Source organism: Anolis sagrei, chromosome 4 (genome assembly GCF_037176765.1).
Source record: "Anolis sagrei isolate rAnoSag1 chromosome 4, rAnoSag1.mat, whole genome shotgun sequence".
NCBI classification, from domain to species: Eukaryota; Metazoa; Chordata; class Lepidosauria; order Squamata; family Dactyloidae; genus Anolis; species Anolis sagrei.
Window position 1 is genome coordinate 12,398,449 of NC_090024.1, and position 25,685 is coordinate 12,424,133.

General features: G+C 39.8%; 1 protein-coding gene across 2 annotated transcripts in view; it reads left to right on the plus strand.

Annotated features, from left to right (window-relative positions):
- COL22A1 (collagen type XXII alpha 1 chain) overlaps positions 1-25,685 on the plus strand; it is a 199,967-nt gene that overhangs the window by 168,291 nt on the left and 5,991 nt on the right. For both annotated transcript variants that reach the window (XM_067467272.1, XM_060775911.2), the window contains exons 50-64: positions 2,562-2,615; positions 4,876-4,929; positions 7,072-7,125; positions 8,714-8,767; positions 11,149-11,193; positions 12,497-12,550; positions 13,720-13,773; positions 14,383-14,436; positions 16,906-16,977; positions 17,156-17,191; positions 18,842-18,886; positions 19,547-19,726; positions 22,340-22,406; positions 23,111-23,293; positions 25,303-25,380. In XM_067467272.1, coding sequence (XP_067323373.1) covers positions 2,562-2,615; positions 4,876-4,929; positions 7,072-7,125; positions 8,714-8,767; positions 11,149-11,193; positions 12,497-12,550; positions 13,720-13,773; positions 14,383-14,436; positions 16,906-16,977; positions 17,156-17,191; positions 18,842-18,886; positions 19,547-19,726; positions 22,340-22,406; positions 23,111-23,293; positions 25,303-25,380 — 1,084 coding nt within the window. The remainder of the gene's footprint in view (positions 1-2,561; positions 2,616-4,875; positions 4,930-7,071; positions 7,126-8,713; positions 8,768-11,148; positions 11,194-12,496; positions 12,551-13,719; positions 13,774-14,382; positions 14,437-16,905; positions 16,978-17,155; positions 17,192-18,841; positions 18,887-19,546; positions 19,727-22,339; positions 22,407-23,110; positions 23,294-25,302; positions 25,381-25,685) is intronic.

Consider the following 25,685-nt stretch of genomic DNA (forward strand, 5'->3'; position numbering starts at 1 on the left):
GACTGAGGAGGGTGGTGAGCCTGCCGTGGCTCTGCCCCCTCCATAGAGGGACTTATTTTGGAAAGCCTCTTGGGCAGCGGTGGTGGCAAAAACCTCCCTCATCCCAGCTCCGAAGGGGTGAGAAAACACCCTTTTGATGAGACAATTTTGGATGGAAAAGAAAATTCACAGTTTGTGATTTGCTGTGTACAACATTTGCTAGTGCATTGTGTATATTCACAGAAAACTGTTTTTGCATATAAAATATTTATGTTACATGATATTCTTTTCTGCACATAAACTGCAGTTCTCAGCACAAAAGAAAAAAAAGAATGCATGCAAATTGTGCATGCTCAAAGTCGCAAATTGTGGATAGTCTTCAAAAATGTTACAGTTTTTGATGGCTTTCTTCAGTGCGATGAAAATTGCTATAATTACTCGGTACCTCTTTCAAGAATAAAAGGAATCCATGATAGATCAGCAAGAAGAAGAACAAATTATCATGAAGATGTTTTGGAATAGTTTTGCTTGACAGATCTGTGGGAATGCATGATGCCAAAAACAATCTCTTTAACACTCAGCCTTGGTGATCAAGTATGAAAGGCCTATTGCTAGAGGACTGACCTCATTTTGAGAATCTTGCCCCCAAATCCCTTCTAGTGTCATAGAAGCTGCTGCTCAGACTTCAGTTGTGTATCTAATTAAATTTCTCATTGTGACAGACTGTCCACATTTGTTAGGTTGATTCCATTTAAAAGAATAATAGCAGTGACTTGAAAATTTTATATTTGTGTCATTGGAGAAACAGGTCTGTGAATCTCCAGCTCCCAAGTGGGATAATTCCAGTTTGGGAAAGATAATAATTTATGAGAATGGCTACCATTCCGTTCTTTCCCTTCATCAAGCAGCAAAAGAATGTTTTTTGAGGATTTGCCTAATTGTTTCATTTCTATTTATAGAGAGTGTTTTCCCCCTAAATATGTCTGTATTGTATCAAAGTACTTCTAAACAGATAATTCCTTTCAATTCCTTTCCACAAATGCTCAAGTCTTTTTAGATACAGTGGTGTAGCTAAATTGTGTCCTTACATAAAATGACAAAATCAAGTTTTGGTTTCGGGTATTTTTAAGATATGTTTTCAAACTGCAGATTGTTGAATCTATAGATACATAATCCATGAATACAGAGAGTTAGCAAGATGGTACTTACTTGACATCACCAGAGGCTCTCTTTTGTAGTATCATCTTTGTGATATCTGGGAATATAGCCTCAATGAATACAAGGTTTTATTTCGGCTATATTCCCAGATGTGACACAGTTACTAGAAACTGCAGATATTTGGAGCACAATTAAAACCATAATAATAATAATAATAATAATAATAATAATAATAGCAACAGCAACAACAAAAACATCAACAACAATACTTTATTTGTATTCTGCCCTATTTCCCCAAAGGGACTAAGTGCAGATATATACACATACACATACACACAGGCAAACATTCAATGCCTTTGAAACACGAATACACAGATAAAAGCAAAAGCATCTCCGGCTCTGGAGGTGGTGCTCATCTCTGGCTCTGGGGAAGGTGCTCATCTCCATTTCCAAGCCAAGGAGCCTGCGTTGTCTGTAAACACCTCCTGGTCATGTACCTGACATGACTTCATAGGGTGTCCTTTTACTTTACTGCTGAGGCAGTACCTCTTGATCTACTCACATCTGTATGTTTTTGGATTGCTAGGTTGGCAGGAGCTGGGGCTGACAGCAGGAGTTCACCTTGTCTTGTGGATTCAAATTGCCAACCTTTGGTCAGCAAGCCCAGCAGCTCAATGTTTTCACCCATTGTGCCACCATAGCCCCCTTCTTCCATTACAATGACTTCCATTATTAAAAAGCCATAAACATGTGCCGAAAGACCTAGAGATCACTAGAGAACTATTTTCTCTAGGCATTCACTAGATCCTCCAGAATGACTCTATGGTAACTTCTGGAGTATTGCACTGGCGGAAACTAGAAAATGGCTAGCGATTCCATTTTCTCCAGACACAGTTAAATCACACTGCAGATTTGGTTAGTGATTGCAAAAGTCTTACTGTAAGTACATAATGAGATACTTTGGAGATGCGGCCAAAGTCTAAATACAAAATTGATTTATTTCATAAATACTGTCTACACTTAGCCTGCACCTAATTTTCTACAATATATAGATATTTTTAAAAATGTGTATGAAACAAAAGTATTTTTCAATGAGAAAATATCTCAGCCATCCATGTGTGCAATTTTGGATTTTTGAGAATTTTAGGTATTAAGATTAGGGATTCACAATATCTATAGACTTTACTAGTACAAACAACAGTATTGCCACTTTCGTCTTAACCTTTATTTAGTCTTTTACTTCTGAGAATACCTTTCTTTAAATAGGTAATGAACAAGATTGCCCTATCAAGGTACTTGTTTTTTATATACAAACGCAACATCTGAAAATAGTCTAAATTTAAAACACTTCTAATTCCAAGCATTTTGAGAAATAGATGCTGTACCTGAACGACAAAACAAAAAATGATATTCCTGTTATTTAGGGACCAGAGGGACCCCCAGGGCCAACAGGACCACCAGGAAACCCTGGAGAAATAGTAAGTAACTTTTTCAACTTGTCTTCCTACCTCTCCTTCTCATCATCACCACCATCCTCATCACTGCCATCCTGATAATCTGACATTAACAGATAGTGCAGTTTATTTATTTATTTATTTATTTATTTACAGCATTTTTACCCCACCCTTCTCAACCCCCGTGGGAGGGGGGAACTCAGAGTGGCTAACAAAGGCAGCAATTTGATGCCACAAATCAATAACACAGTATAAAACCATAAATACATACAGGATTAAAACAATAGCAATTAATTATAACCAAATTATCATAACAGTCTTTAAAACAATACTCAGTCCACAAACCCATTGATAGAACAATAAAACCGTATCCTCATATATATCGTCTTGCCAATCCATTTCCAGGCAAAGTGCTGCTTTATGTTTATTGTCCAAAAGCCTGGTCCCAAAACCAAGATTTTAATTTCTTCCTGAACGCCAGGAGGGATGGGGTCGATCGTATTTCATTTGGAAGCATGTTCCACAGGCGGGAGGGCTACAGCCAAGAAGGCCCTGTCTCTCATCCCCGCCAGCCGCATTTGCGATGTTGGTGGGAGCCAGAGCAGGGCCTCCCCGGATGATCTTAAGTTATGAGGTGGGGCATAGAGGCAGATGAGTTTGGACAAGTAAGCTGGGCCAGAACCGTATAGAGCTGGAATGGAAATAATATTTGCAATTACTTGGTTTCAGATTTTTTTTTTTAAAAAAATAAATTCCCAAAGATTTGAGAAACCTGTGGCAGGAAAAATAATAGAACAGTGAGATTTCTTTTCTTTGCAATTTTTCTGTAATATTTGCTGTCACAAAATGTTGTGCAGATTATTTGGCAGAGAATAAATATAAGTTCACCTAGGCAAGCAGGGGATTTTTACATAGAAGATGCTTGTTTTGTACAAGGAAACAGCCCCTGCCCCAATCATTTACATGGAACACTTGGAAACATCTGGTTATGTGTGTGTGTGTGTGTCAGGAACAACTTGAGAAACTGCAAGTTGCTTCTGGTGTGAGAGAATTGGCCGTCTTCAAGGATGTTGCCCAGAGGATGCCCAGATGTTTTACCATCCTGTGGGAGGTTTCTCTCATGTACCCACATGGGAAGCTAGAGCTGACAGACAGGAGTTCATCCCACTCCCCGATTCGAACCTCCGACCTTTTGGTCAGCAGTCCTGCCAGCACAAGGGTTTAACTCATTGTGCCACCGGGAGCTCCTGAATATGTGATGAATACTGTAGATATATATGTGATGAATACTGCAGAAGTATAATCATGTTTCCACACAGTGGGAAGAACAATTATCCAGGCACAGTCAGCTCATTGTATGCTAATCAAGGTGGTCAGTTGAAACATTCACACCTAGCTCCAGCAGACAAGAGTCCTTTGTCTCACCCTGGTCATTCCACAGATATATAAACCCTTTTTCCTAGTTCCAACAGACCTCACTACCTCTGAGGATGCTTGCCATAGATGCAGGTGAAACGTCAGGAGAGAATGCCTCTAGACCATGGCCATACAGCCCGAAAAAACCTACAACAACCCACAATTATCCATTCTATCACATGAGGAAAAAATAGTGAAGGATTCATAACTGTACAGTCTACACACACACACACAAAGAAAGATTTCCAAGTATATTTTGGTTACCATTTTTAAAAAAAATCAATCTCTCTTTTGGGCTTTTGTGGACTAAGTAAACTAAGTAATAGGAAAGCAGGAATTGGAAATAAGAATACTTAACATCATGGACATCAGAAGCACATAATCACCAAGTATCTACTCCAATTGGAAGTGTCAGATAGAACAAATGAAACCTCTACCACGGATTTGTAAGTAAAAGCTGTCACTACAATTTTTCTCCATCTCCTCTATATTACATCAAAACCATTCTGCATTGATGGTTTAGAAACACATACACAATGAAAGACTTATTTTTCAGAAATGTAGGAAGCAACAAAATGCTTCAGAATGAGACAAAACCCTCTGAGCAAACACCATTAGAACTGATAGCATCCAATCCAGATTCATTCCAGACTGGACTGAATCAAGCCAGTCCACAATGTAGGCTTTTGGACTCTTCACCAGATAGGCAAATGAACCCCAGTGGGCTTGAAAGAACAAAGCTGATCCAGATCTTTTTTTGTACTGGGATTTTTTTCTAACCTTTCTCAGTGTATGTGGAAGATTACGTATTTCTTTTAGGTTATTTTGTGTCAAAATCAATATTGTCACATCTGTTTCTCTTTGGCAGGGTAAAGAAGGACCACCAGGACCTCAGGGGCCACCAGGATTGCCAGGACTTGTGGTGAGTATCATTTATATATTTACTGTATTTGTATACTGTCTTTCTCAGCCAATCAGTGACTCAAGACGGTTTCCAACAAATCAGTACACATAAAATCATAATATATATTAAAACATGAATACAGTATACAACACAACAAAAGCAATAAAAAAACATCATTAGCGTCTCTTTATTATCAAGCATTGTCCAGTTCCATCGTCAGGTCATTCGATTTCCTATATATTAGCTACTCTGCATTTGTAAACGCTTGCTCAAACAACCATGTTTTAACTCGCCTCTGAAACATTGAGAGGGAGGGAGCCGATCTGATGTCCTTAGGGAGGGTGTTCCATAGCCAAGGGGCCGCAACTGAGAAGGCCCTGTCTCTCATACCCGCCAGACATACTTGTGACAAAGACAGGACCGAGAGCAGGGCCTCCCCAGACGATCTTAAAGTCCTTGATGGTTTGTAAGGGGAGATGCGTTCAAACAGGTAAGTTGGTCCAGAACCGATTAGGGTGTTATAGGCCAAAGCTAGCACTTTGAATTGGGCCCGGTAGCAAACTGGCAGCCAGTGGAGCTGGCACAACAGGGGGGTTGTATGCTCCCTGAGAGCCGCTCCTGTTAGCAACCTGGCTGCTGTTCGTTGGACTAGTTAAAGCTTCCACACCATCTTCAAAGGCAACCCCATGTAGAGCGCATTGTAGTAGTCTATACGGGATGTTACGAGAGCGTGGATTATCGTGGCCAAGTCAGACTTCTAAAGATATAGGTGATCTTCCATGTATTCTTAATCGTCTGTCATCTGAAAATCATGGGGAAGCTAAAGGACTTTATTGCTTGGTTAGTCATAGGTAATACTCTCAATTCTATCTTAAAGCAGATGAAGAAGGCATTGAAATAATAAAAATTTTCCATGCCTTGGTTGGAAGGACAGTTAGGCAAGATCCTGAAGTTAAATATGTATCATTGAATATTAATGTTAGGATGGTCCATGTCATCATATCATCCTATTTCTATGTCTAATTGTGAAAGCCAGATAGTGGGAAAAAAGCAGATAGGAAGAAAATCAACACATTTGTGGTGTGATACTGGTGACAAGTTCTATAAATACTGTGAATAGCTAAAAAGACCTTTTTTTAAAAAAAAAAAAGGGGGGGGTGTCTCTAGATTACTTCAGCCCTTTTATGAGAAGAGGTGATTTACTAGAAAAGACACAGAGGGAAATAGGAAGAGAGGAAGACCACATTCCAGATGGATAGACTGAATCAGAATAGCCATGGGTCTGAGTGTGCAAGACATGACTAGAAATGTTGAAGATTTAGTGACTTGGAGGTCTCTCATTCACAGGTTCACCATGAGTAGAAGTTGACTTCAAGGCAAAGCTGACAACAAAATACAGTTACTAAGAATCTAAACAATAATTTTTAGACTGCTTTTTAAAATTGAAAATCCCAGAATTCCAAGGACGTTGCCATGTCAGTAAAGTGAAATCATAGTGATATGCAGTAGAATCATAGAATCAAAGAGTTGGAAGAGACCTCATGGGCCATCCAGTCCAACCCCCTGCCAAGAAGCAGGAATATTGCATTCAAATCACCCCTGACAGATGGCCATCCAGCCTCTGTTTAAAAGCTATAAAAGTATGCCCCCATATCTGCAGTGTGTACATTCCTGGACTTACCATGGTACGTGAAACTGCAAATAAAAATGAATCCTATTGAAATTAATGATTTCTGGCAGAAACATACCAGTCAAATGCATCGTGCATCTAGCAAATGCCTTGAGAGAGAACACCATTCTAGCATTTTTAGATGCTCCAACACACCTTTATGGTCAACATCTAGTAGATGTATACCATAGAATCACACTGGAGAACCTAGACACTTAGGGAGAACACTTTAACATTTTAGGTCCTCCAGGGCAATTCTATAGTTTACTTCCAGCAGAAGCAAACCATAGATTTGCATTGGAGGACCTAAATAATGCTTAGAAAAAGCATACTTTTGGGGACTTGGGTAAATGAAATCATGGGTACTAGTCCCATAGATATAATGTTTAATTCATCTTTGTAAGTCAAAGTTTTCTCATTTTTCCTCTTCATATTTGTGATAATTGTTTGGAAGCCAGTTGTTATATCACAAACTTTTGTTTCACTCCTAGGGTATTGCTGGGAAGGAGGGAAAAGATGGCAAGCCAGGGCCTCCTGGAGAATCAGTAAGAAGATATACTTTACTTATTATATGATCATCAAAAACCATCCATTTCTTGAGTGTTAACATAGAGCAAGCTTTTCTTCCTACTCTTCAACAATTATTGCTTCTAGGGATGTGATAAATGATCTGAGATATCTGAGAATCAGCAAACCCATACCTATGGTCCCTTTGTATTTTGAAATATTCACCTTGCAAACATTGTATAACATATATGAAATATAATTAAAACAATAAACCATGGAATATTGGGATTATGATATTTCACTGAATTTCTAGATTTTGCATCCATTTGAACTCTCAAATACAAAGATACCAATCAGAATTTTCCACATCTTGGTGGGCAAATGACCCCCTAATTCTCATCCATATTAGATTCCCTATCTGAGCTATAGGCTACTAGAAAGCCATTTATATACTTGTTAATTTTGTTGCAACACACAGAATATAGATTAATTAGTCTATGAGTAAATTGTGTGAATGGTTTCATATTTTTCCTTGAGTAAAGAACCACATTGAATGAGTAAAATGGAAACCATGCCCTACAAGAAGTGCCTTAGGGAGCTGAGTAGGTTTAGCCTAGAGAAGACAAGGCTAAGAGGTGACATAATAACCATGTTTAAATATTTGAAAGAATACCATCTTTTCTTATGCATTGGATACTAGGACACTGAGCAATGGATTCAAATGAGATCCCACTTGAAAGTTAAGAACAACTTCCAGATAGCAATATATTGCTTAGTAGGCTTGGGTAACCACGGAAAAATTTGGTTCTAAACTCGTTTTGTTTTTAGGGGACCCTTGCGTTTCGTTTTTTTAATAATTCCTAAATTTTCATTTTAAAAATTTCAAAATATACGAAATTTCATAAAGTTACGAATCGATTCGTTAATGGCGGACGCGATTGTGCAATATGCTAAAAAAAACCTCCAAATGGGACAGGGGGAACTTCTGAAGCTTCCCTCTCCCTCTGTTGTTGACTGTTGGTGTGATAAAACAAACAACAACTATAAAACTTGCACCAGACATGCCAAAATAATAACGAAATAATAACGAAATAATAACGAAATAATTACGAAATAATTACGAAATAATTACGAAATAATTACGAAATAATTACGAAATAAATTGAAAAATTGTTTCGAATCTAATTTACTCCTCACACAATTCCTGCATGGCTCAGTATTGGATCGTAAGCTAATTTAAATACGAATTAATAACGAATTACGAAATTAACGAACGAAACCTCCCAAGCCTATTGCTTAGGTGTGTGCTGGAGTCTCCATCTTTGGATATTTCTAAACAGAGAAATGGTTGCTGTTGGCAGCCTTGTTTCCTTGTCTGCTTGTATTGTACTCTTGTCCACTTTTGTGGTGAAGCATTGAATGTTTGCCTCTATGTGTTTTTAGTGTGTTGTAATCCGCCCTGAATCCCCTTGGAGAGATAGGGCGGAATATAAATAAAGTGTTATTTATATATTTATATTATGGTCCAGAAAATTGGACTGGGCAGCCTTCCAGCTCTATAGTTTTGTGATGTAATAGAAGTGATTTTCTGTTGTCAGACTTATAAGTATGATTTCTTTTTTTCAGGGCAAGCCAGGAGAACCTGGGCTCCCGGGACCAGAGGGAGGGAGGGGGCCACCGGTAGGTTCTGCTGAAGACAGCCATGCTTATTAAAAGTGTTGCCCATGTTCATTGAAATTACACGTGAGACGATACATTTCTCAATTGTTCAGCACAAAATAGCCATGAATCAAGGTTAAACAAATGCTTGTGATCTGAGGGTTGATTTTGTATTCCAAGGATGTCCTGCAGGTCATGTTCGTCTAGAGAACATATTTAAAAAGGAGAAACAAAAAAAGCATATATACTTTAATGGTGCTTTTGATTGGGGGGGGGGGGGGAGGGTGGCAGTGCAGGGAACAAAGCAAATATATTTATATTTGGAGGCTTCCAGGAGTAAAAATGCCATTTTTTTCATGATTTTAATTGGCACATTAAGGGGGAATTTATGACAACAGGAACTGAAAAAAAGAAAAGACCCCCCCCCCCATCACATAACCCGTGGTCCACCTGATGTATTAGTGGGGAAACTTGGTACAGTTGGTGTAGAACTCCTGATTGTTTCCACTTTATGCCCTTCCAGACAGACCCTATATCCCAGGATCTAATCCCAGGTTTTCAGCTTTAAATTGGAATATATGAGTCCCCACTGCCAGATAATCTGGGATAAACAAAACTTGGGATCAGATCCTGTGATATAGGGCCTGTTTGGAAGAGCCCTTAGTTCCTTCTCAGAAGTGGCAAAAATAACTTCTCATTTCAAGAAACTTATCAAAATTCCATCGAGTTTCAAAGACTATTTGCAATTTATTCTCCACAAAATGCATATATGGTTTATTTCTGCAGAAAACAGTATTTTTTGCAGCATTTTTGCATAGGGAATTATATTTCAATGTATAAATATTTGAATCCCCACTGTGGAATAATGCAAACACACAATAATTATGGAATAAAAGGCCACTTCATTGACCTAATTAAATAAATTTTGGGAAACCAAGAATTTGGGGGAATTAACTTGACATGGGCAATGGCAAGGGGCAAGGTATCACCCATGACTACTTCCTAAGCCAACCTCTGGGTGAAATATCTGACCCCAGGGGCACTCTATATCAATGGTTTGACATCCCTGGCCAGTCATATTGAAAGGCCATCCCAGGGGTACTCCCAAGCCTCGGAATTCAGCAGAAAAAGCAAACCTCTTTATCACCAAGGGTGAGATTTTAGCCATCCCCATGCCCTGGATCCTAGAGAAGCCAAACTGAATGTCCTCTCATCACCCCAAATGGGGGTACCAAGATGAAAACCCATCCATGTTCTTCCTCATTTCCTGCAAGTGAAACTTATTTAACAAAGATAGGTAAAGGTAAAGGTTGTCCCCTGACATTAAGTCCAGTCATGTCTGACTCTGGGGTGTGGTGCTCATCTCCATTTCTAAGCCGAAGAGCCGGCGTTGTCCGTAGACACCTCCACGGTCATGTGGCCAGCATGACTGCATGGAGCGCCGTTACCTTCCCACCTGAGCGGTACCTATTGATCTACTCACATTTGCATGTTTTCGAACTGCTAGGTTGGCAGAAGCTAGGGCTGACAGCGGAAGCTCATGCCGCTCCACGGAATCAAACCTGTGACCTTTCAATCAACAAGCTCAGCAGCTCAGTGCTTTAACCCACTACGCCACCGGGGGCTCCTTAACAAAGATACCACCCTGATATTCACTGATTTTCTCCAATCAGGACAATATGGATAGGCAGAGAAACCCCTTATAGGATAGGACAAATTCCTACTCTGCCCCAATGCAACCAGCATTCATTCATACAGAACTGAGGGCAGGGCAGGAGGGATGGTCGTATTCTGCCAGAATAAAGAGAGAGGGGCATACAGCCTTATATAAGTCTTCCAACGTACCGTTCTCACCCGCTGAGATTGGTGTAAATGCCAGTCTCATGAGAGCCCCTGTGGTCTACTTCCACAAGAACTTCAAAGCTTCCACCAGGCCAAATAGCAGTGCCTTTGGCCATAGGGAAGACTAATTCCTCTTTTCTAAGCAAATGAAGCATTTGAGATTTTCTGCATTTTCTGTGTAGAAAGCAGCATTTTATATAGCCGTGTGATGATGAAATAGTTGAGTATGTTCACACATACTCATACTTGAGAAAGAGACAGAATCATCCCACAAAGCTGGTTTTATTTAACCAGCTTTCTAGACAAATACTGTCTGTCACATTGTTTAAGAAACACAGACAGATAGGTTCAGGCCCTGATTTCAAATTTGTTAACAAAAAGGTCAAGACACACAATGCCAAGGAAATAGAGAAAAGAAAGATGTAGAAGGAGGATGTTTGGCAAAGTTGGACCAAGGTGATATTGTGTCACTTTAGCTCAAGGCAACTCTAGGAGCCTTTTTATTTGCACTACTATGTAATTGGAAGAAATACATTTCAGATTTTCATTTCCACTTCCAGGGTTTTAAGGGACCCCGAGGAGATGCAGGGCCCCCTGGCTCAAGGGTAAGTAATAATCATAAGTTCTGCATGTGAGAGTGTGTGTTCCCAAGGTGACCAATCTTGCTTGAATTCCCAACAATTTTATGCTGTTTTACGAGGGTTGAATGAAAAGTAATGCTCCCACCTTCATTATTTGGGTTTGGATGGGAATATTTTAATAAATCAAATGCAGAAATAATCCTTAGAATGTGCTATTTAACTACCACTATTCACTTTTCCACATAATCACCATACACCATACATTTTTGCCAACGATGAACAAGTTTTCTGAATCCGTCACAGAAGTCGACACTCTGTTTCTGCAACCAGCATCTCATAGTTCTCTCATCCTGGGTACCCATCGTGCACAGATCTTCCAATAGCCAAGCAAAGCAATAATGTGACCCACACATTCTTGTGAAATGCTGATTATGCTTGAAATTTCTCTCTGAGTGATATGACGGTCGTCCTGAATCAATCTGTCAACCTTTGCTTGTGAAACTCAATGGTTGCTGTCACAGGACATCCAACTCTTTGTTTGTCACACAAGTCAAATGTTCCCACCGCAACATCTTTAAACTTACTCACCCAACAACGCACAGTACTCACATCAACACAATCACCATAAACAGCTTGCATTCTTTGATGAATCTCCTTTGGGGTGACATCTTCTGCTATCAAGAATTCAGTGACTGCTCGTTGCTTAATTCACATTGACTGACCGTCTGTGCAAGGTTCCATACTTCACACTTTAACAACACAACCGTTCAATGCTAAGACTTCCCGCCTAAATGAAACTGTAGAGGAGAGTCTACTGAACAAGCCAGTACCTGCTGCATACTAGTACTGCCATCTGTTGAGGAGTTACGAAGGTAGAGGCATTACTTTTCATAGATAATTTTTACAGGTGTTTGAGCAGTGTACTTAAGTTGTGTTTCCCAGTCTTGAAGCTGTTTAATGAAAAGTTCAAAGTTCTGCAGCAGATCAAATACTGGAACCTAACAGTAGAACTCTAAATCACCTGGCTCGCCCATTAGGAATCTTAGAGGTTTTGTTGTTGTTGTTGTTCATTCGTTCAGTCGCCTCCGACTCTTCGTGACCTCATGGACCAGCCCACGCCAGAGCTCCCTGTCGGCCGTCACCACCCCCAGCTCCTTCAAGGTCAGTCCAGTCACTTCAAGGATGCCATCCATCCATCTTGTCCTTGGTCGGCCCCTCTTCCTTTTGCCTTCCACTTTCCCCAGCATAATTGTCTTCTCTAGGCTTTCCTGTCTCCCTTAGAGGTTTTACATTTCCCTTAATTGTATTTTTCTTCTCCTTTCTACAGGGAGAGGCTGGCCAACCAGGAACTCCTGGCCGGGAAGGCCAACCTGGAAAAGATGTAAGTCTACTTTTTTGGTGAACTGTACTTATTAAACTGCAAAAAAAATAATGCCATATATAGGGTTTTAAAGGTCAATGTAGTGTAAACTAAACTATTATATAAATACTGTTGTTAATCTCAGCTAGAATAAAGCCATTTTACTTCATTCACTATACAATCTGAGCACTAGGTCATCTTCAGTTGGCACTAACCAAAAAATTCTAGCTAATACTCCAACAAATTCTAGAATCACACTTCCAAATCTCTAAATGTACAATTTAAAATTATTTGGAAGTATGGTAAGTGGTGTTCAAGAACTCTTACTCTCAAACATGTCAAATGATCATTTAATTTTTATATCTTTATGTATGATCTGATTCATATCTTGTCTTTCCTCTGTAAATAAGATTCACAGAAACTTACAATAAAGGAGTAAAAATTAGAGGAATATTTTTTTCACTAAGTTTCTTCTCAAAGGCAACAATTAGTAATGTTTATAATTTTCTGCCCTCTGCAAGGCAGTCTTTGAAAATAATGCCAATTTTATTCACAATTTGGGAATATTCCTGTACAAAATCCACACATTAAATCAGACCTTTTTTGTACAGAAAACAGCATTTCTTCATTGAAAGTAATATTTAACATCAGGAAATTAATTCTTGTGCAGAAAATACTGTTTTCAGTACAGAACAACCACATGACAATTATGAACAGAATGAGATCCGCACTGAACAAATACAAGATACTTGCTAAGCAGGCTGAGAATGAGTTAACTGTTCCTGCATTTGTAGAGTTAAGGAATGAAAGGTCTCGGCTGCAAAGAGCATTGAGGCTAGCTGAGAAAAGAGCCAGCACCAGGTAACATCTGTGAAAGTAGGATTTAAGTGGCTGGAGTTTATTACCTGATTGCTGGCTGCAGTGTCAGTACTTGAGCCAAGACCCTTGACCCTTGATCTTTCCATAATCTGGACAACCCTTAGACATTGGCTTTGGAATTGTGGAGTTAACCTTGTAGCTTTATTATTGCCTCTTGACCCTGGAATGGACATTGATTTACCTCTTTTATATTCCTTTGAGTATTTGAGAACTATTCAGCTCCACCTGGGACTGCTTATATGTACCTGACTACACAAGGGGGGTATGGCTTTTTTCAATTACTTATTAAAATTATTTATTTTGTATTTCAGGGTGATCCAGGCCCTAGAGGTCCTGAGGGCCCACGTGGACTTAGAGGACTTCCAGTAAGTTGTTGTTGTTGTTTATACCAAATGAATTTTGGGTAAAAGGATAGACAATCAATTTTAACCCTGGAGTCTAAAAGTTAGAGATTATAGGATGGCAGAAGCTGAAAAATCAGGACTTCAATAATCCATTTTAGAATGAATCATTCTTAAGGAATGTGGATAACTGTTCTTCTGAAGCTGAGATCTTTGAGGTGATCAGGAATGGACTATTAAAATAATTAGGTTCTTGTAGGTTTTTTCGGGCTATAGGGCCATGTTCTAGAGGCATTTCTCCTGACGTTTCGCCTGCATCTATGGCAAGCATCCTCAGAGGTAGTGAGGTCTGTTGGAAATAGGAAAATGGGTTTATATATCTGTGGAATGGCTGGGGTGGGGCAAAGAGCTCTCTGCTGAAGCTAGGTGTGAATGTTTCAGTTGACCACCTTCATTAGCATTTGAAGGCCTGGCTGAGCCTGGGAAAATGTTCTGTTGAGCGGTGTTAAGATGTGCCTGGTTGTTTCCTATAGCCCGAAAAAACCTACAAGAACCTAGTGATTCCAGCCATGAAAGCCTTCGACAATATATTAAAATAATTGCTTGATTTATGCATTTCTTCTTTCCCTTCAGGGCAAGAATGGACCACCAGGACCACCAGGTGAAGCTGGCCCTCCAGGGAGCATAGTAAGTACTCTGTTGTTGTAGTATGTAAAAAAAAATACTTGTATTAGGATGACTCAATAATTACAAGTCATGATTCCTTACCAAAAGAAGAGGAAGGAATGATGACCTCCATCCTTAAGGAATATTTAATTCTGCCCAAGCTTATAAGTTTCTAGAGGAGATAAATAAACTAGATGAGAATTTGAGGTATGTGAAAAGAATCTCAAGATGTTCTTGTGGGTTTTTTCGGGCTATATGGCCATGTTCCAGAGGCATTCCTCCCAACGTTTCGCCTGCATCTATGGCAAGCATCCTCAGAGGGGAGGTTGACAATACATTGAATCTCAACATGTTCCCAGATCCCTGGGAAATGTCAGTTTAGATAAAGGTGATAGAATCTGAGATGTTTCTACTGAAATATATGACTGGTATTCTATGTCAAGACAGGTGGAGCAAAATCAGATGGAATGCACCAATTTCACTTTGCAGTTGCTCCCCCCCCCTTCCCGGAATCTTTACACCTATCAGGGGACACCAGAGGTTTTGGACATTGTGCATTAATCTACAAAATACTGTAGAAGCTTGTGATTTGCCCAAAAAGAGACATTCTTGTCACAATCAGGATTGTGCCCATCTGCCCATGATAAGATCCTTACAAATGATAGAAGAAAGTGGCAGATAAAACATGTACTTCTCAAGATAACATATCAAGTTAATAATTGAGAATAATGACTATTATGAAACTATCCAAGACTCTCATTTGATGACATTTTATTGCATGTATTTTTAGTTTCTGTCACTTTGTTTTATTTCTAGGACATTTCCACTTGTAGCTAGCAGATGGAGAGTGGTCCAAATAAATGAAATTGGATTGTACTAGTTACCACTCTTCAGTATCTTTAGCCCTCCCTGTAGATACCCGGGACTTGTTCATGCACAAAGAAAACTGCATCCAAAGTGATCTGAATATATTGGATGCTATGGCACTTTCCAACAAAAGCAAGCATTTGAAAAGCTATTTTAAACAAAGATTTCAGATAGGAGTATTTTCCAAGATATGCCTGGACCAGGGATCACACCTGAAGACTGTTTCATGCAAGCATATTTATTTATTTATTTATTTATTTATTTACTTACTTACTTTACTTGTATACTGCAGTTTCTCAGCCCAACAAGCGACTCAGCGCGGTTTACAAGGATAAAAATCAATCAGTGATATACAATTTAAAACCATAAGAGCATAGTATACAATATTGACACAACAATAAACAACACAATACATCTCATAACTAGAGTCGTGATCCAATTCGTCATCCATATTTCCATTCCTGTAATCATCACATTCATTGCACTGTTTATCCAAATGCCCATTCAAACATCCAAGTTTTTAATCTTCTTCGAAACACCATTAGCGAGGGGGCTGATCTAACCTCCATAGGAAGGGCGTTCCACAGCCGAGGGGCCACCATAGAAAAGGCCCTGTCTCTCGTCCCCGCCAGCCGCACCTGTGAAGCAGGCGGGATAGAGAGCAGGGCCTCCCCAGAAAATCTTAGGGTCCTGGCGGGCTGATAGGCAGAGATACGTTCGGATAGGTAGCTTGGGCCAGAACCATATCAACTACTTCATATAAAATGTAGCCATTCATGAAACCTAGAGCTGAAGCCCGTCTAATAATAATAATAATAATAATAATAATAATAATAATACTTTATTTATACCCCACTACCATCTCCCCAGGGGACTTGGTGCGGCTTACATGAGGTCAAGCCCATAATTCAACATGGATAGCAGACATAATCTGGAAAGATTCAACCTTAGGATTTCTTGTACACCTATAAACTGATAAGCCTGAGCAGCCCCTGCACCAACTTGAGATGTTTGAAAAATAAATGGCTTTCACAGGAAGTCAGATTTCTCTAAATGACATTTTATGTCCTCTTCAAAGGTGTCATTACATTGGGGAAGATCTGTCAGGAATTTCAACCATGTAATTGAGGGGGAGGAGAGCTAGGGGACATGCAAAACTTGATTTTATTGAAGGCTTTTTATAAATTCCTGTGCATTCTTCCCCACCTCAGGGCTGATAATACATGGGATATTAGTATGCGACAGCCATCTGGATAACGCATAAGCAGCTCCTCTTTTTATTTGCTTTTGCTAATTTGTTTGGTTTTTTTTTGCTTCAAATTTGTGTTTACTAATATGGCATGGCATTGTGGTACTATGCAAGATGAAGATGGGAAATATAGTGGGAATAGAATATTTTTTACTCTAAGCATAAGTACTGATTACTAGTATCATTGTTTAGGTAGACGTTTTAGGCTACAATACACAGTTACAGCACTTTGATTACACTTGAATCCTAGCATTGCCCATTGAATGCCACACCATAATCATTAAAGTGGAATCAGAGTGCTATTACATCACGTAAAAGGGCTCTTCCATATATTGATGAAAATATAAGATAGAATTTATTTCTTGTCTTCCTAGGGTCAAAAAGGAAGTAAAGGTGAGACAGGAAGCCCAGGACTTCCAGGATTCATAGGACCACGTGGACCTCCGGTAAGTAGCAAATAAGTATATCCAGCACAGGACTGCGGGATCTCACCTGTCAGTCACTGCTTCATTTGGCCTCTATGAGCACCCTGAAGGGATCACAGAAATAATTTAATGACTAGAGCACGGATAGCAGACATAATTTCTGACTCTGTTGCTTTAATTCCTGCTTTCTATTCCATAGGGAGAACCTGGTGAAAAGGGCCCTCCAGGGAAAGAGGTATGTGTTTTAATATCTTAAGCTGCTGATAGTAGTGGTACATTTAAGCAGGTAGGGAAGCAATTGCACTACCTCTACTAAAGCTCTTTATCATAAAAAAAAAAGAAATGTGCAGAAAATATGTACTATTATAATATGACCCCCCCCCCCCCATACCCTTGTGATCAATACCCCCAGTTTGATTTATCCAGATCGGCCAAAATTTTCAGATCCACCAGGTGATTCTATGGTGTGTTTCAGCAGAAGTTACCATAGAGTTGTTTCTAGAAACTTTCTAGGTCCCCAAGACAAGAAACAGTCAGGAACAGCTAATCACCTCTCAACAAAGGATTCCCCAGGCAGTTACAAGCCACGTCTAAAAACTGTCAGGCCATCAAATGCTAATCAAGGTGGTCAATTGAAACATTCACACCTAGCTACAACAGACAATAGTTGTTTCTCCCACCCTGGACTTTCCACAGATATACAACTTTGTAGTGTGGTTTTTGAGGTCCTCTGGTGGCCCAGTGGGTTAAACCACTGAGTTGCTGAACTTGCTGACCGAAAGGTTGGTGGTTTGAATCTGGGGAACGAGGTGAGCTCCCCTATTAGCCCCAGTTTCTGCCAACCTAGCAGTTTGAAAACATGCAAGCATGATTAGGTTAATAGTTACCACTTCCGTGGGAAGATAATGATACTCCATGAAGTCATACTGGCCACTACGGACAACGGCAGCTCTTTGGCTTAGAAATGGAGATGAGGACCACCACCCAGAGTCAGACATGACTAGACTTAATGTCAGGGGAGACCTTTACCTTTACTTTTTAAGGTCATGAAATACTTGAGTTTTGAAAAGTGAACCAACAGAACTCCAGCCATAATAATACTACCAGCTAACCTTGAAACATTTGGGCTGCATGCATAGGAATACCATGACACACATATCATCCACATTTGTTGTCCATTACAATCTAGATGATACTCTGAAAAGGAAATCAGGGATTGTCCAACAGAATTGGTTGTGCCAATTTATTTATTTATTATTTACAGCTTTTATATTCCGCCCTTCTCACCCCGCAGGGGACTCAGGGCGGATTACAGTGTACACATGTATGGCAAACATTCAATGTCAATTTTTGGCATGCAAACATATACAGACATACACAGAGACTATTTAACCTTTTCTGGCCACCAGGGGAGCTGTCGCTTTCATCGTCCATCTGCGACACTGATGAAGCACTTCCGCATTCCCCGCACGCTTCCCCGCTGGAATGCTTTGCTGGAGTCTTCTTTATGGCCTCATAAATCAGTTAATTTAGCCTCCCCACACTTTAAGGTGGTACCTAATTTTCCTACTTGACAGATGCAACTGTCTTTCGGGTTGCAAAGGTCGACAACAGGCTACACACAATTGGTTGGAAACCCACTCCAACCCATGACCTTTTGGTCAGAGTGATCTTAATGCAGCTGACACTCCGCCAGCTGTGCCACAATCCCGATGCCAATGATAAATACTCCAGAATTTTTGCAGATTTCTTTAATAGTATGTACTATGTGAATGGATTGTGCAGTGCTGTATTTTATATAAAAGGGCAAGAAATTACAAAAATGCAAAACTGCTATCATTAATTTTATAGCTGGCTCTCTATTACTTTCTGCTTTTCATTACAGGGCACTCCAGGGAAACCAGGTGGACTTGGAGATAAAGGAGACAAAGTAAGTTGGAAATGTTCATCAAAGTCAATGTACAACCAGCATGTCAAAGTTTCGAGCAAGGTTAAAGGGTCTTCTGGATAATTACTTCCTTATTAAAGTCTACAAGACCATTCCTTGTATAGGATTGGCTTTAGCATATAGATTTTTTTTCATATCAGGAGCTACTTGAGAAACTGGTGTAAGAGAATTGGCTGGGTTGTTGTAGGTTTTTTTGGGCTATATGGCCATGGTCTAGAGGCATTCTCTCCTGACGTTTCACCTGCATCTATGGCAAGCATCCTCAGAGGTGGTGAGGATGCTTGCCATAGATGCAGGCAAAACATCAGGAGAGAATGCCTCTAGACCATGGCCATATAGCCTGAAAAAATCCTACAACAACCCAGTGATTCCAGCCAGGAAAGCCTTTGACAATACAGAGAATTGGCTGTCTGCAAGGACTTTGCCCAGGGGATGCCCAGATGTTTTACCTCCTGTGGGAGGCTTCTCTTGTGTCCATGCATGAGAAGGTGGAGCTGACAGACAGGAGCTCACCCCACTTGTTGGATTCAAACCTTGTGTTGTAGAAAGACAAGAAGAAAGGAGTCAGCCCAGCCTATCTCAGTAGGGATTTTCATGTCTTTCCTAATCTATGTACTCATGAGACTGCTTTTTACCCTACAGGGAGATCCTGGCTCTAAAGGTGAAAAGGGAACTGCAGGAGAAAAAGGGCCACCTGGGGAACCTGGACTTCCAGGCCGAAAAGGACACACCGGGTTAATGGGTCCACCTGGACCTTCGGGAGACGTAGGGCAGGCCGGACCCCCTGGCTCACCAGGACAACCTGGATTTCCTGGGCCCAGGGTAAGTCTAGAGGAACTGAAATTTGAAAGGATAACCAAAAGGGTCGTGTTTTTAAGAGAAGTCAAAGTAATTCTACTGTTGAAATATGCTTAAATGTGAAAAACTGTTGCTTGACAGCTGTGAATTTATACATAGGTCAGAATCCCGTTGGTTTCTACTTATGGAAGTGGAGTTTCTTGTGATAAATTTAAGGTTTTGGAAGCTGAGTCATGTATGTGGTGCCCTTTTGCATGTGGCATCATTTTACGGGTATACGTGCATGCATATATTTAAGGACTTGCATGGGATATGTATGCAAACTGCTCTTGGTTCCAGATTTAAAGATACATTCCATTAAAAAATCTGTATGGAGCAGCAAAACTGGGATGGGGAGTGGGGGTAGAGTTACATCCCCTAACAAAAAGGTTAGCAAATCATGACTGAGACACAAATATGAACACATGATCACCCTGGTAACTTGCACGGATCTATGATCATGCAAATGCTGCAGGATGGTAGCTTCATGCAAAAAAAAGTCCTGTATGTATATGAACTTCCTGGTGGTAAGAGCTGTTTAGCAGAGGGATATGCTGCTTCAGAGCATGGTGGGATTTTTAAGCAGAGGCTGGTTGGGCATCTGTTGGGGGTTGTTTTGATTGTGTGCTCCTGCACAGCACGTGGTTGGACTGAATGACTCTTAGGGTCTCTTCCAACTCTTCTAATCTATTCTGAATGTGTCTAATATCTGTATGTGTGCTTGTGTACATGCACAGAGAGAATATTAATTTGCACTCCTTTAGCCACTCAGAAAGCATCAGTAGGTGGACAATTGTACTCATTTCATCTAATTGAGAAATAATGAGTTCTTTTGCTGTGAAAGGTTGCCAAAGCTTTCTACAAACTGTAACTGCTGTAGGCATAATATGTGGAGATGCTTCCCACACATGCCCTGTCCACTGCAACCCAAGAGAACCTATTTTAAGCACTGGAGAACTCAGGGAAAGAGTGAAAAAAATGTCTCTATCTGAATCAGTACAAAAAGGATTGTAGCATGTTTCGTTTTGTTTCAGTTGCAATTAACATGATTGTATTTTGTTTCACTTCACATTAAGCTAAATATAACTTTAGCCAAAAAAAAAAAGAAAAAAAGAAAAAAAGAGAGAGTACAAACCTAGGGAGTGACTCAGGGATTTTATTCAACCTGGTACAATCCATTAAATAATTTTACCTGTCTCCTATCAAAATCATCTTGAGTACAAGTTGGCCATTGTATGGATATATGACCTACTTATTCATGCCATTTTTAAAATAAGGGATAAGAACTCTGTTGCTCAATCAACTATCCATCAGCACTTAACTAGACGATCCTAGATTCTCACACCCATGTAAAATATGAATGCATCGTCTCTGTTCTCTGTCCACAGCATTCATAACTATTCATAGATAATATTGCCACTGAATTGCAATATAAGCCATTATGGTGAATGTGAATGTGAATGTGAATGTGAATGTTCAGTTTAGCTAGCACTGTGTTGCACAAGAATGTACAAACCCTCTTTCAAGTTATCTTTATCAGGAACTCTCACTGTGCTGCTACGGCTATACCAGGAGCTCCAACTTTATTAGTTTTGTACTAAATGTTTGTTTGCAATCCTAAGTTTCAGGGTTCTGCAGATAGGTGACTTCCGTTGGTTGCAGTCGTAGGGCAAGTCACCTGTCCATCATCATTAAGTTTTGGTTCCGCCCCTTGCTCAGAGCAATTGGGAAGGGAAGGGAGCCATTTTTAGTCAGTCTCCGCAAGGAAAGCTAATGTACAGGACGTGTGCAAGCTTCCCCTGTACAAAAGCTTCAACCCCTGAGGACTTTCTGGAGGAAAACAGTCTCCAAAGATTTCCAAGAAAATAGCCCTAAAGACCAAAGAACTCCAGCTGGAGAATATCCAAACTTTTACTGGTATGTCCACTCGGTGCTTCGAGACGCAGTTCGACCCGGTAGCGGAGCCCACATCAGTAAGGGTTAGATTACAGTCAGCCTGGGAGAAGTTAAAAAGGGGATTTTCCTTTAAAGTAAAGAAGAAGTTATTGAAGGCAGTTGCCTGTCCTTCGTGGGCAAGTTTAGGAAGCCACCAGTTGCATAAAGCCTGGAAGCATTTGTTTAACTTTATTGAAGACAAGAGAAGTTTCTGTTTGATTTTTCATAAATAAAGGACTTTGTTATACTTCACAAGCCATCTAAAGTGGTGGAAAGCCTCTGAGAACTTCTCCTTGGGCCCCCTGGCTTCCCGCTGGGCAAAGGTTACACATCCTGTTCTAAAGTAAATTCTTTACAGGCCCAGCGCATGACAGAACAATCACATTAAAAAGTGTTATTATCAAACATTGAAGGACTTGAACCTCCCACCAAATAATTTCATTAGTTGATTTCCACATTTAGCTAGACTCAAGTTTGTTTGGGCATTGAGAGAACTGTTTTGTTCAAAATCATGCCTGGTATTGTCCTGGGAATGTTATAAAAAGCGTACAGAAAAACCTGGATCATTGGTTCTGCTCCCTGTTGTACATTCTCATTTGATCACTGACACAAAAAGCTTTTGATTCTAATGAAACATTGATATATTTGCACTTTCTACTTTAGGGGGATTCTCCATCAATGGAAACTTTGCGAAGACTTATCCAGGAAGAGCTAGGAAAACAACTGGATGGTGAGCACTAATGCAGTGAAGCCCACAAAGTGTTCACATAACCTACTTTTGATCATTCTTCATGTATCAAATCTACTTTCCATCATTTCTCACCATTGGTTATACTGGTTAAAGCTAATGAGAGCTGGAGATCAATAGCATCTGGAATTCAGAATACAAAGCACTTGTTACTTATTATAAATAGTATATCCAGTTGAAAGTTGAAAGACTGTTTATAGAAAGCTTTTTGCCTGGAAAAACAGAACCAAAAAGGGGCCAACTAAGCCTTTGTATGGAAGGTCCTTACTAGAGAATCACTCGTGTTCTTACTAAAGGACTCTGGAAGGTCATGAGATTAAGAGAAAATGTGCTAGTCAGGCAGATTAATATGGGGAAATTCAGGATTTTAAACAATCTATATACCTAAGGCAGTAATCTCCTTTCCTTTTCTATAACTAACAGTATTACAATCAGTTTCTAGAAAATAAGACAATGGTTGCAGTATGCAGTGGACTTCAACAAACGTAGCAAAATGTTGAGCACCAGCCTTGCTTACAATGGATAAGGAGAGGATACTGTAAGATGATATTAAATCAGGTTCTGACATGGCACAGCTCATGGAAAGAATAAAACTTGCAAAAAGAATCACTAATCAGATCCAGCATTTTCCCATTCATGCTTGCAGCCCACATAATGATGTCCAGTATTGTTTCCTTTTCCTGCAGCCAGACTGTCCTACCTCGTGAGTCAGATGCAGCCAGCCCATGTCAAAGCACCTCCAGGTAGGCCAGGACCTCCAGGACCACAAGGGAAGGAAGGCCCTCCAGGTAGAGCTGGTCCACTCGGTGAACCTGGCAGACCTGGACAGCCGGGTTCCGAAGGGCCAGTGGGACCGATGGGACCGAAGGGTGAGTAAATCTTGGTTGATCTGTAATCTAGAAAAATTGACACCTCTTGTGGAGCAGGGGTAACTTTTACATGGGCTGTAAATAATTTCTGTAGTCTGGTAGGATGGCATCTTAGTGACCTTCTGGAAGCTAAGTCAGTCTTAAAAATCAGAAAACTAAGTGCTATTTCCTTTCCTTTTCCCCATGGTGTTTTCATAATGAAAGTGAAACTCCATTTAGCACGTCCTTGCCATTTTCTTCTGTAACAACTTGGTAGGCTAAAAACATATTGTACAGTGACAGCTAGAGCCACCGTATTTAGATTTCCATTTTATATATGGACAATTCTAGACAAATCCTGTAAGTGAAAAAGAACCCATTCCCTTTGTTTTCATCCAATAATACAGCAGTGCAAAAGTGGCTGGTAATATCAATATTTGTGGAATAGATTTAAATTCAGGCTTGAAAAGAATTCTCCAAAATGTTTAACCCTATTTCCAAATAGATTCAGCACTGTGGACAAATCCTTTAAAGTTAGTGAAAACTTGAAATAGATCAATCACCCCATTAATATGGGAGCCTCAGACATGACCACTACTGTAGTGCTTCAGTTCAAGCTATCTAAATGTATTGCTTCAAATTTGTGAGATTTAAGACTAGACTTCAGTTCATAAAGTAGTTCACACAACATCCCAGTGTAAATAATTCCTATAGTCTCAAGTTTCCAAGATTGTTCTATTAAACAGCACAGTTTCAGACAGTTAAAGTATATAGAACTCTTCATATGAACAGAAATCTGCTGATGGTCTTGCAAATGTGGCAAAATTAGAGATTTGATAAGGAACAGGCACAGATATTAGGGGTGAGACCACAACTCCACAATTGCATCCATCGCATTTTTTGAGAGACATGAAATAGTTTCTCTGGACCTACTTCTGAGTAGGCAAATACAATATTCAGTTGATATTGTCTAAGAATAAGTTGTCATCTAAAGACTAGTAGGAATTAGAGAAGAACACTTAATTGTTAATTTTATTTATATATGACATTTATATGCCACCCTTCTCAACACGAAGGGGACTCAGAGCAGCTTACAAGTAATATACAATACAATAAATCAAATACAGATGTTTAAGACGTAAGATGAACATGAGGAACAACTTCCTGACTGTGAGAGCCGTTCAGCAGTGGAACTCTCTGCCCCAGAGTGTGGTGGAGGCTCCTTCTTTGGAAGCTTTTAAACAGGGGCTGGATGGCCATCTGTCAGGGGTGATTTGAATGTAATATTCCTGCTTCTTGGCAGGGGGTTGGACTGGATGGCCCATGAGGTCTCTTCCAACTCTTTGATTCTATGATTCTGTGATTCTAAATACAATATCTTCCTGGACCCCTCTCTTTGCCTTGGTCTTCTCCCAAAGGAATAGCAGTACTCAGAAAGGCAAAACTGTTCCGATGATGTAGTTGGGGAAAACAGCATGGAATGGGTAAAGAAATAGTAGAGTAATACTTGGCTACTCTAAATGAATCCAACTCTCCAGGTCCAGATGGATTACATTCAAGGGCGTTAAAAGAACTAGCAAAATAATTTCAGAACTGCTGGCAATGATCTTTAACCATTCCTGACCACTTTTAAATATTTTGAAAAATTTCATTTTGAAGATCAAGCCAGTTTGTTTTCTGCTTCTTGAGAGACTAAAACACATAGCAGTGGGTTTCAATAACAGGAAAAGAGAATCAACCTAAAGATTAGGTAGAATTTCGTGATGGGGAAGAGCTGCTGAACAGTGGAACACATTACCTTGGAATTTAATGGAGTCTCCTTCTTTGAGACTTTTTAAACAAGCTAGATTGCCATTAGTCAGGAATACTTTGATATCTATATGGCAGAAGGATCGACTGGATGGCCCTTGTGGTCTCTTCCAGCTCTATGATTTTATGATTATAAGTAGTTCTTTACCATTATTCCCTTTGATACTAACAATGCAAGATCTTGAAATCTGAATAATCACTTAACCATATTTTATCACCAGGTGATAGAGGAGACAAAGGAGAAAAAGGAGATGCAGGCATTGGTCAGCGGGGTGAAAAAGGTCCACCAGGCATACCAGGTGAATAATAGATTTTCTTATTGCATGTGACTTTCCTTGGCATAATGGATGGCCTTGGACTTGGGTCATCACTTCCTTTCAAATAAAGGAGCAAGCTATATTTATTAATATTTCCATCTTGGAATTCAGTGCATTTCTGCATGCCACAGAAAAATTAACCCTGTTTTACATTTGAATTTTGTTTTCAAATAGTTTTTGACAAGAGTTTGTTTACAAATGCAGAAAATTGCCTTATTGAGAATGAGATCATCTAGTGTTATTATTTTATTGTCGTTGAAAGGTGTTACATGCAAATATAAACAGAC